Source organism: Tyto alba, unplaced genomic scaffold (assembly GCF_018691265.1).
Source record: "Tyto alba isolate M040663 unplaced genomic scaffold, T.alba_DEE_v4.0 Super-Scaffold_9, whole genome shotgun sequence".
NCBI classification, from domain to species: domain Eukaryota; kingdom Metazoa; phylum Chordata; class Aves; order Strigiformes; family Tytonidae; genus Tyto; species Tyto alba.
Genome location: NW_024881330.1, coordinates 7,934,109 through 7,946,632, shown reverse-complemented (window position 1 = coordinate 7,946,632; position 12,524 = coordinate 7,934,109). Strand labels below are relative to the sequence as shown.

The window sequence follows — 12,524 nt, the reverse complement described above, 5'->3', positions numbered from 1 at the left end:
TTTTCAAAATATTTTAGTTTAAGCTGCTCATCTAAATTGACCATTTTCTGACTTGGTGTTATTGAATGAGTATGGGTCGTCCTCCTGATTCTGACACTGCTCTCTGCTGTTGTGTATAGCAAGACAGAATTGGTTTGGCCTCATAGTGACTTGGGTTAAATGGTATTGCCTATATTCATTAGCAACTCTTATTTTTTTTGAGGTGTGTGAAAGACAATCCACTAGTACATCTTTCATTCCAGGAATATCTTATTTGTTCTGGTTGAATATGCACTAGGCTGCTTCTAGCTGAAAACAGATGAAAATCTACAAAATAGGAGCTTACAGTCTGTGCATGTTTGCTGCTAATGTCCCTAATGTTATCACTCAGACTTTGGATGGTAGTAGCTACCCATATTTGTTTTGATTGCCCCATATTCCCTGTTGATTAAATGACGGGGAGATGTTATTTCCACATAACAAAATGACTGTTCCTTCGTTTTACAATTCTAACTTGCTAAAAAAAATTCTTCATTGCACTGCACTGAAGTTGCCTCATGTTATTTCTCCTTCAAGTTAATCTCTGCAAACAATTTTTTTAATGATAGTTTTTATCTAAGGAAGACATTACTCCAATATTATGTGATAAAGTACTGTTGTAAGTTAATACTGAAATTAATATTTCTGAGAATGATGAGAAAAAAAAGCAACAAACTTTTAGTTGTAGTGATAACAGCCTCATTTTTTCCCCCTTGGATGGATTTCCTTAGGTGGGGAGACATGAAAAATTGATTTATTTGATGATTTTTTTCCAGTGCTGCAAATGGCCTTCTTGTTAAAATGATCTTTTTACCCTGTTTTGTCTTCCATTACTCTGTTTTGTTCTCTTTGAAATGTTAATTTCCCCTAAAGAGGACCCAAACACCAGTCTGTCATTGTCACTGCCAGCAGGTTATAAGTTAAAGACACCGTTTCCTATTCCCCATGAACAGGGGTATATTTAGAGTACTTAATTATAAGAAAGAAACAATGATGAACAAGGGGTAGCATGATTCATAATGTTATGAGTAGTGAAGAGGTTTTGGCAAAGATTGCTTTCATTGCTTCTATCTTCTGACCTGTGATAGTAACTTACCATTTAATGTGTTTGAAGGGTGCATTTTTACACATTGCCTTTGGTTGTGTTCATGAAAAATTCCTGCACTTCACAGTGAACCATTACTGTTACCAGTGCTGCTCTTTGGATTTATATCACTGCACTATCACTGAGACAACAGGCAGAACACCTCTTTAAGAGGAAATGTAATGTGATTCTAGCTTACAAGCTGGCTTAATAAAGAAGTTATTAACAAGGTTTGAGATTTTACAGAATGATTTCATGTTCTTTTCAGAAGATCTGTCTAGCTGTTCTATTACTTTGGGGAAAGATTCTTAAGACTGAAACTAACAGGAGTCAGAACAATCACTCTTGATACATTCCTGGTTGATATTTCAAATGTTGTATGGAAAATACCTGTACTTTAGGAGGACTTTAGAATTTTCAGTACTATTTTCTACATTTTATTGTACACACAAACTCTATAGCACACTTGTCTTTTGATCAGACTAAATCTGATGAGAGTTAGTTTTCTAGGTTATCCTGAAAAGTACAGTAATGAGTAACAGAAACAAAATGATCTCACTCATGGGATGAAAATATGATATTGTTTGGATTTTTTTGTTTTGAGTGGGAGAGGGAATACAGATTCACCAGTAAACTCTTCTTGATTACAGGATATCTTTAGGAAGAGCTATTTATAGACTTACAGAATTAGAGTTGAGAGGGAAGTCCATTTTATTGCATTTGGTAGGTAGTAGGAATGCAAATGCTGCCATCCACATGAAGAATAATGGCTTTAAATACAAAAAGAATGCTGTCATAAATACCTGAACCATGCCGAAAAATCAGCAGGAAAAATGCAATTAAAATATTCTTACAAAGCTGTAATTCTTCCTGGATTATACAGAAAGAAATCTGTACAGCAGTGCTTGTCAGCGATTCTGATGTGATATAGTACAGGATGTCTGTGCATATTTAATTTCTGTTTTGTCCTGTCCATTTTCATTATATATGTGTGAAAATAGCTATCAATTTTATTTCATTTAGTGTGATATTTTATAGTACTGAAGCATGCCAGATGGCCAAGGATATTTCACCTAGATACTAAATAAAGAAAACATTTGTTGAAGCCACAAGAGGTCTGTATTTCAGAAAGAAAATACTCAAGTAGTGTGGATTTAGTCTATAAACGTTAAACATTCTGCCTTGGCCAACCTTATTTGTAACCTCCTGAAAGAGGTTTTCAAATGCTGTATGACTAAGAGAAAATACTGTGAGACCTAATTCAGGAAAGCTCTGAAACATACTTCAGCTGCCCCGGTCTAATTGCTACTTCAGAGAAATAGTGCACAGTAAACAAATGTTTTGGAATTTGAATCTCTTCTCTCTTAACAGAATGAGCCATTGAGAGCCGCTCTTTAAACTTACTCTGTCTTTGCAGCATGTTGCATGTGAAGTTAGACTTGGTTTGAATGTAAATTTTTGGCTTTATAAATGTAAATACATCAATAAAGATGAAAAATTGATTTATTTAAGCAGATTATAGTAATTGCAACAGCACAGGTTGATCTTTTTAATGCTAAGTGACAGGAGTTCCACATATAAACTACAAACCAGATACCTTTTCATTCAAAGTTTACAAGAGCCACCTTCAACAATATAATAATGCGGGGCTTAATTTCTGCAGTAGGCCATTCAACAGCACACAAAATGGTGAACTGTAATGAGTTCTGAGCAAAATTTCTCTGGAAGATAACTGCTAATAGTAGGAACACTTAAATCTGATAGAGCATGGACATCCCCAAAATTTTCTTTCTGTTCTGCTGGACATCTTGTTAAGGGTCTTCCTATTTCAAATTTACTTTGTTCCTTTGTCTTCAGGAAGTCACAGATACACCATAACTTCAGAGCAGTCTGTTTTCCCCTTTTCTTCCATGATCAGTTCTTTAGTAAAATAGTTAACATAAATCTGAAGAATAGGACTGATTTCTTAAGAGGTTGTCCATGATTCCTTAGTGGCAAAGCTTTCTTAACGTGTTAAAATGTTAATTTCAGTCCTCTGCTTTCATTTGGTGTCACTGCTGGGTTGAAGTTTGTGAGTCCCTCTTAGGGATGGCTAGTTCACAGCTGGGAGATTCTAGAAGAGGAGACCGAATGTCATGTAAATACTCTTGAACAGAGCAATTAAGTTGGCTCAGACAGCTTCTGCTGTTGATCAATGTCTGTATTGTTAACAGATGTCTGTGTATTGCATCAGTAAGTAATAAAGTGCTTGTTCATACTAACTGCCAGGAGGCAGTGGTTTTGTGGGTTTAGTAGGTGGCTTATCACTAAAAATCCGTATCTGTATCAGATGGGAAAAGAAAATGCTAAGACCCTATTTTAATTTTTAGTTTCAGGACAGTGAATTACTGAAAGAGAAAACAATGCATTTAGTTTTCAAGTGAGACTCCTTATCCATGGATCTCTTCAACAGACAATTGAAAGAATCCTCGTATCTTCTTTCAGACCTATGAATAGGCTGTCACTCATTTGTGCTGGCAAATATTCATAGACACCCTTCTACTAATGTTCACTGTTCTGGCAGTGGTAAAGCAGTATTGATGGGCAGATTGCCTGGTTTTCCATACAAGCAATTTCAAATGACCAGAAAAAATGCTAAAGACTCTTAGCAAATTCAGTTTCATATCAGTTATTTTAAGGATGTTATTGACTTCTGATATAGAAAGCTTTCCTTACAATGTGTAGCAAGCTGTCAGATTCCAATCATTGGAGATGTTTTCTACTGGAGTTGGACAATCTATTATTTGTCATCCCTACCTAATTGAATCTGGTAGTAGGTTTTGTTTTCTGTCATTGCTGAAAGATTCTTAAAAGTTTCCTTTTCCCAGGAAGAAGTTTGTTCTTTCATCAGGTATTATCCTTACATTGCCAGGGTTTGATATGCAATTACTCAGAAAACACCACATATAAGATGATGCCAGATTTTAATATCTCTGTGTCCCTCTATCTTCAGAGTATTTTATTAGGTCATTCTCATCTGGCAAAATTGGTCAAGTTACCCCTAAATATCCATTGAGCTCTTTGGCATATTTAGGTAGGATTTGGATATTGATATTTCCTAGGGATCAATACAAAGGAAGTGCTGTTTCTACTTTTCATGTGTTTAGCTTAGGTTTATTATTGGATGAAATAATAAATTGGCAACAGTTCTTTTGATTTCTGTAGTTCATCCTTCTCTGGAGAAACATCATTATCACTTGATTTTTATCTTAAACTTCTGTATACATTGTAGCTGGAGTTAGTGCTTTGTTCAACTTGGTATTCAAATCCAGTGCTGCTTTGGGAGGAATGTTACTGCAGTGTATACTTAAATAGTGTGGATAATGTGGAAGGAGTAAGAAATACTTACTTTTAATGTCTTAATGGATCCTAAATTCACACAAGTTGAAGAGTATATAGAGGGCATTCAAAGTAGTAAATCCATCATTCTTACTAGTCTCCTCTAGGGAATTTTTTTCCCATCCATAGTCTGTGTAGGATATTTAACTTCTTTCCCAGAAATAAGTCAGCTACCTAAGTCAGTTCCACATTTATTCAAATGTTTTGATTCCTGAGATGCTTCCTAGAGCTTTCTTGAAGATCAGTAGCTCACTTATCTCAAATTCAATTACATGGAGACATGAAGCATTTGTACTGTCTCTGCACAAGCCAGTGTTAACTAAAAAAAACTTTTCAAAGCACACTGCCAATAGTTCAAAATATCCCTAAAGTAATTAGAGTCTCAGATGTATGTAGCCTTCTAAATTGAAGTAGTCACTACCAATATCATTAAGATTTTGGCATTTCATGGTGTACGTATGTCATATATGCATTTCAGGAGAGTATTGTTTTTCATACGTAGAACTAGCTTCCTACTTTGTTTCTGGAGTGTGCTTATGGTTAATATTACCCACTTTTTATATCATTTCAGGAGTATGACGATGGTTATGGAACTGCTTATGATGAACAAAGTTATGATTCCTATGATAACAGCTATAGCACTCAAGCACAAAGGTAAGTTTCCAAATCTGCTGTAACTACATTTGAAATAATCTACAGTTGCAAAGTTTGTTTTATTTAAAGATTTTTTTCAATTTCATCTTAAACAGCAAAAATGTTAAGAGGCTTATTAGAAATAACCCCCAGTGTTACTTGTCTCTGGTATCACAGAAGTATAAGTCAAGTTACTGAGTGGTTGAAAGAAAACAAAAATGGGATTAGAAACAAAGTTTTAGTGATGTTAAATCATAAATAAAAGTTTTCAAAAGTTCAGGAAAACTTAATTCAGAATCATTTTGGGAGAGGCATGGCAGGGAGGAGAAAAGAGTAAAAATAACTTTATAAAGGATATTAAATCATTTGAAACAGAGCTGTTTGCATTTTATTAGTACTTAAACGTGGTTATATTCCAGTGTTTTACCTTTATTTGGTGTAAAAAAGTACACCCTTTAGCTTTTTTTACTCCTTTGTGGAATTGTCTTTAACAAATTTGAATCTCTTGCCATTTGTGTTCCTTCCCCCATTTTATTCTCAGCAGGATTTTTAAGCACTTCAGATGTATTTTGTTAAAGTTTTGCTTTCTTCAAAGGAGTCACTATTTGGAAATGCCATGAATTACGAGGAATACTAATGTGTCCCAATGATGGGGAAAATTTTATGAAGTGCAAACTATGTGTATTAGGTGGTAGCTTGAATTTAATGGCAAATATCACATGACATGTTATTTAGCAGCTTGGCTGATTGTCCCCACTCTTAAGTACTTCTAATGTACATGCCTAGAAAGGGAACTTCAGTACACCTTTCACTGTGTTGCAATTTATTCTCACTCTTTTTCTCTTACACCAAGCATTCATAGTTTGATCAGCAGTAGATTTTGTAATGTCACTGAGAATTTCTTGAGAGTTTTATGGCAATAAACTTCAAATGGTTGAAGCAATGTTGAGAAAAGATAAAATGCTGTAGTACTGCATTACTGCTTTGGTTATTTGGGGGTGATAAGAGCTTCAAACTTTGCCCACTGGGAAGAAGATGACAGTAGGAAGGAAATAGTGGATATTGTGATGTTGGTAAATATGGCTTAGGCTGTTTTACCTTCTGCTAAGTATTTAAGACTTTTTTACAATGTAGCCTTATCTGAAATAGTACAGAACTGTTCACAGCAAGTTGAGAACAAAGCTGTTTGCACCTGACATCTGCTTTGCTGTAGTGTTGACACACCCAACTTAAATTTTGTTGTATAAACAAATGCTTTCCTTTGTGCCTCAACTTACTCAATTCGAAAAAACTTAATGGAAAGTTCAAGTGTCATTACTGTTGAGAACTAACAGAATGAATATGCCTTTGTTTCTTACACTTGGCTCCTACATTAAGCCACTGAAAATTGATTTAAAAAATATAAGAAACTAGCAGTGTAGGACCTCCAGAATATGAGGCTCTGTAGAATGTTACACTTACGAGAGCAGCTGCTGGTAATGGATTTTTTCCCAAAAAGAAAATTACCAAAATAGTTCTCAACTTTTATGTTGGTAATTCTGTTCTGTTTTACTGCTTCTAGTGTTGGTAAATGGGTTTACTGCACACAAACATTTGGACTTCATTACAAAGTCATTTGCCTGAGCCAAAACTAAACATTACTTGGATTTGATACTTTTTTTCCATGTTAAGAAGGTTTTCACTAAGGTTTTTTTCCTTTGAACTAAAATTAGTAAGAAGCAAATCTCCCAAGAAATTATGCTTGTAAAAGAGTAATACATAAGAATATGTATAATATTTTTAGATATAATATGTACACATGCTTAGCTGTCCGGAAGGAGATAGTTCATAAAATGATTGCTCTACTTTGTATTTTACATGTAGTTTCACAATACATATGCTGTCAGATTTTTGTTGTATTCATTATCTTCTGAATGATTAGTTCATTTTTTTCCCCCTAATTTTAAGTGCTGCATGGTACATGAAAACAAGAAATGATTCACATGTTCAGTTCTCACAGGATATTGACACTCATTTTCTGGCATATTTTCTGGCTTGGCAAAAAGTTTTTTAGGATTGTATTGGCAGGCAAAAAGTAATAACCATAAACAGCCATCTGAGCTACCTAGAACAGCATTCCTATCTTTAATCTGAATATCAAATAGTAGCCCATACTTTAAAATGTCATTTTGTAACCACTAAGAGATACTTATCATATTAAGGTGCATTCCAATGCGCTTATTACGACGGAAATTAGCAAAAGTGTATTGTTTTCATAGTTCAGCCTTATCATTCTTGATATTTTGCCCTCATAAAGCATGGAAAGAAAATACTGTTGCATGTAGAGGACATTGACATGTTTAAAGTGCATCATTTAGTGATTAGTATTTGTAAATAACTTCTTCTCTTTCCTGTTGTAAATTGGAAGTAGTAACTTTAAAGTGATAGTATTTCTAATGTGTCTTTTGATATTAATTTCTCTAGAAGATTGTGATATTAATGATACTGAGTGTTAAAGAGGAAATTTGAGAAACAATTAGTTAACTGAAGAGATGGGTTTGCTCACTAAATTATTTGCAGTAGTTTTTCAGTATATGAACCCTCTTCCTGAATGTCATCAAACTTAGTTAATGTTCGCAAGTGTACACTCTGTGATATGGTGTAGACAGTTGAAATAATCATTTTTGCTTTAAAATTTTTGTTTATTTTAGTGATTTCTCTGTTAGATGGAAACTTGCAATAGAATTGGAAATATCTCTAGAAATGGTGTAGATGTGTAAGATGTTGCATAACAGCACATCTTTGATATCTGTGCACAGGAGTAAATTCTCCAAATTTGACCATTCAGTACAACACAGCATGACTCTCCTTTATTGTTTTTCATTTTGATGTTTCTAGTGTATTACCCAGAAATGGACAAATATAAGATGGACTGGGATGAGGGATATGGTCAGATATGAAAAATAGCATACTATATATTTCTGTGTGCATTAAGGTAGTTGAGACTTTGCATGCCTCTGCAAACAATTCTATCTTTCTATAATTGAACTGCTTGCTGCTACTAAATCATGTGTGTTTAAAAGTTTAATGGCATTTTATTTGACATTGTGTGAGACTCTATCCTTGCTGTGCTTGGAAATCTGAAGCTTTAGTTAAAACCTGTCACAGCACTAATAGAGAAAGAAATATCAGTTTTCTCCAAGTTCTCATCTATCTTAATGCCCTGTAATCCTATAAAAAAATTGTTTTCCTTTAAAATATTTTCTTATCCACAGTTGTTTGTGCAACAAAGCCACAAATAGTGCTTCAGGGCGTCTTTTAACAGAATTATTTTTTATGGTCAAAAAGACATAAAAAAAAAAAAAAGACAAAAAACCTTGGAGCTGTATTGAGCTCTACTAGTTATCTTAACTGATTTTTAGAAGAGATGGGACTATAGGTGTATTTTTTTCAGAGGATTATTAGATGATATTTTTACCAGTATAAACTGGGATGGTCAATCAACTGGCTGTTCAGTATTGTTATAAAAAATGAAAGCAATCTAAAATTAATTTAACAAAATATTTCTCAACTTCTAAAAATCGAACACTAGCAAACATTTAAAGTAGCCAAGACAGTTTTATCTTAATAAAGTATAATGAATGCTGTCAAAATCTATGGTCATTTATGATTGATACTCAGTGCCTAGCTAAGGAGAACAGCAGGACTAGGCTGAATGTTACTCTGTCATGCAGGGCAGATTTCACATTATAGAGTTAGTTATCTCTTCATGAAATTTCTTCTATATACATATGTAGTAATTAAACATGTGCAGTTGTATGCCAAAGAGCTTTTTGGAGTCTTATGCTAGAATGTGAATTGCAAATGTGAAAAACCATACTCACGGCTCCTGGTGCTGGTATTTGACTGTGTTAGGTAACTGTAGACTTGTCAGCTTCCCTCACCAGCATGTATAAATCCTTACACAACCTAGTCAACTCTTAAAGGAGTTCCCCAAATCTGTCTAGAACTCTAATTCTGTATTTGGATTTATTGAAGAAAGTAATGGGACTTTTAATGGCCTGATGTTAATCCTAGACCAATTTTATTATGAAAATTCAGAGAAGAATACTATGGAGGAAGCAGGAGCATTTAGTTGGGTCTTCATTTAAATAAGTAGATCAGTTTAAACATTTTTAGCATGAAGAAAAGTATTATTTACTCTAAATCTCTGAAATATGTTTCAAATTGAGCAAAAGTGCTTTTGTCCCTTAGTGGCTTCATACATGATCTGCACAAGTGTTTGTGAAGACAATAGGGCAAAGGGAAATGGATGCTAATAAATCAATTGTTGCTGTCAGTTCACTGTTTAATGTTCTCTAGAATACATAAGATTTATCACTGAGGAATTGTAGAATAATGGTAGTATATGGAAACAAAGTCCACCAGGGAGATGTACTACATCATTCGGATTTAGCGCTGCCATCTGCTTAATAGCATTGAGATGACTACAGAGGTACTTATGATCAACCATTCATAGCCGTGACAGATGCTGCAGAGAGTTAACATCCCAGAGAATGAGGTTTGTTACTAAAATTCAGATTATGTGACAAGGTTGCTGAGAAAGGGGGCTGGGTTTGTTACCTCTCCAACAGCATTAAAGGTTTACTGTGTGCTTTTAAGTTTAGTATCAAGAGAGAATGGCTAACACAGTTACTGTAGTACCAAAAAAAAAAAAAATGTGGAGAACCCCATCTGTCTGCTTCATGGCACTCAGAAGTTTCAAATAACTTCTTTAGGCTTGTCTGCTAGCATTTAAACGGGATATTTATTTTCCTAGAAAAAAAAATGCCTTTCCTTTGTCTACCTACATTGGTTTTTCTTTCAACAGAGATAAGTGGACTCAACTATAAAAGGAACAGTTTGTATGTCTTTAGGCCTGTGCCCATTCAGGGGCAAGAATAAATCATTCATGTACAAATGTCATTTTGTGTTTAATTATAGCTTATAAATTTGATACTGTTTTAGGTCTTTAGCTAGGGTGATCTCACCTTCACTCCATTGCAGAATTTAATCTAAATACTGATATGAAAGGGGTAAGATTGGGATGTAGGGTAATTGCTGGTTTTGTCTACATTCTTCTGTAATGTTTTCTGGTTTCCTATTTGCCCGTTAATGCCACAGATTTCTCTTGGCAACAGCCACTGTACCATCGGCTTAACAGAGTGTTTCTCAGTTGCTCTTCTTGCATATCTAACAATAATTGCTACCATTTCAAATTACACCAAAAGGTGATACATTCAATTACCCGAAAGTTGCCTGTAAACCTTAGAGTCGTCCGGTCAAGCAAATCTGAATTGAGGGAACTGGCAAATTCTCTTTAGTATACCTATGTGTCTCTTCAGTGCCTCTAGTTCACTCTGTGTTTATTGGTTAATGTGTTGGGAAGTGAGAAGTACATGCTGCAACTTTATTTTAAATTATTTAACTAAAAGTGTAAAAAGATAAATGCCCGTGTAATAATTCTTAAGTATGTTAAAAGCCCAGTGTTATGAATGCCATGTGGTGAGGCCTTATTCTTTACCCTTCATTTCAACAGTGAATGTTTCAAGAGAAAAAATTTCTCTAAAGTAGGGTAAATGGCACAATGACCCTGTAGTTTGAATGGTTTGAGGAAGTTTGTTTTGTTGCTTGTGGTAGTTACTTGAGAAAAAGTACCTGGGTGTCAGGTCTAAAAGAGGACTAAAAAAAAAAAAAAGACCTACCTTGAAATCAGGCAAAGGTCATTGTTCAACTGATGCCCAGATAATACAACTAAATTTAGAGATTTTTAATCCTTCAGGTTTCTAAATCTCCAATTTTGTGTCACTCCAGAGGTACCTTAATTTTGAGAGAAGCTGTTTCATACAGTATAGTTATTGCCAAGACTCAGAGACGCGATCTTTCCCATTCTCCATTAGGAACTCAAATTTTCAGGTGTATTCTGAAATTGTGTGTAGTAGTCATACAAAAGATGATGACACAGCTGTTTATAAGAGGAGGATTTTCTTAGAGCTGAGTGTTTGTATTTGAAATTAGCTTATGGAGGTGTTGCTATTGGTATTTGAAAGTTAATTGCTAACATTTTTTGTGATGCTCCATGTTTTAAATTTACATTGTTAAGTTTGTCAGCAATCATGGATTTCTGGGGTGTATAAATATGCATTATATGCAAAATAGTGTCTTTTACTGTAGCTTCTCAATATGTAATTCTTTGGATTTTAGTGCTAGTAGCTGTTTGTATTTTATGCTCTGACTTACAAATCAAATCAATCTATGGCAGTTTGATTTCTGGGGATAGTGCAAATGGCTAGTATTTTGCAATTTTTGCTTATCAACACCTGGTATGTACAGGCTTATTGGAAGTTATAACTTTGCACAAATAAAGCCTCAAAAAGCATTAACATAAACAAGCTAATGTATCTTTTAACAGAAAATCCCTGCCATGCGGTTTTCTCTCAATTTTTACACTCATATTATTGGAAGAGATTATTTTCTGCAGTTTTTCAGATCTAGTTCTTCAGATTTAGATAGATGTTTTCCTTTTTTTGTTACCTGTTAAAATGTGACAAGAAATACCTCAGTAGCACAGATAACTTTAGTTGGAATCTGTATAGCATACATGCTTGAATTTTTTAAAATTGGTTTACAGAAATCCGTTCTGAAACCTCAGTAAACATGAATAAGACGAAGGTAATTCAAGTGTAATGATTGAAAAAACCTTTAAAAGAAAAATTAATCTTAACATAAGTATATTGTATGCTACACTCCTAAAATTGGAAAAGGATTTTAGAATCCTTATCATGTTGACATTAGATTCCTTCACTATTTGAGGAATATTGGGATTACTTTTAATTTGTACTAATTATAGTTGGTAAAACGCTTTTTAGTTACAAAAAAATAATTTTGTTTTGTTTCATGGCTTTGCTATTAAACTTAACTATGAATATGCCTCAATGTTTGGAAAACAAGTAAAATTGCGTTTAAACATAAATTTAGAGACCTGTTGGAGAAAACTTACATAGAGGTGTTATAGTGGTACAAAAAGTAGTAACATGAAATTTTAAATATTTGAGGAATCCAAGAAAGGAGTTGCTTCATAAAATTAGATTAGTCATTTTGCATGATTGGTTTAATTTTACTTAGGTGATTTTAATGCATCTTAAACTGGGTGGTTGAATTAAAGAGGTTTAGTATTTGCCAGTATTTAGGATTTTTTTCCTCGAGTGATTACACAGGTGAAAACATGACAAAAGTATAGGTCAAATAGGATCTTTTAAGAAGTCCTTAATAGGAAGAAAAACTCATTAAAATTGAATATTTTAAAAGTATTACATGCTATATTACTATTAATGGTAGCTTGTGGAATTAGTCATAGTTAAAAATACCTTAATTGTACGAGTGCTTCAATTTA

The 12,524-nt window shown here is 34.0% G+C and overlaps 1 protein-coding gene across 4 annotated transcripts in view; it reads left to right on the top strand.

The window, feature by feature from the left end:
* KHDRBS3 (KH RNA binding domain containing, signal transduction associated 3) overlaps positions 1-12,524 on the top strand; it is a 101,845-nt gene that overhangs the window by 73,692 nt on the left and 15,629 nt on the right. For all 4 annotated transcript variants that reach the window (XR_006164709.1, XM_042785980.1, XM_042785979.1 and 1 more), the window contains one exon: positions 5,052-5,134. Coding sequence is in view for 3 of the 4 variants with exons in the window: in XM_042785980.1 (XP_042641914.1) it covers positions 5,052-5,134 (83 nt within the window). In the remaining variant the exon portion in view is untranslated. The remainder of the gene's footprint in view (positions 1-5,051; positions 5,135-12,524) is intronic.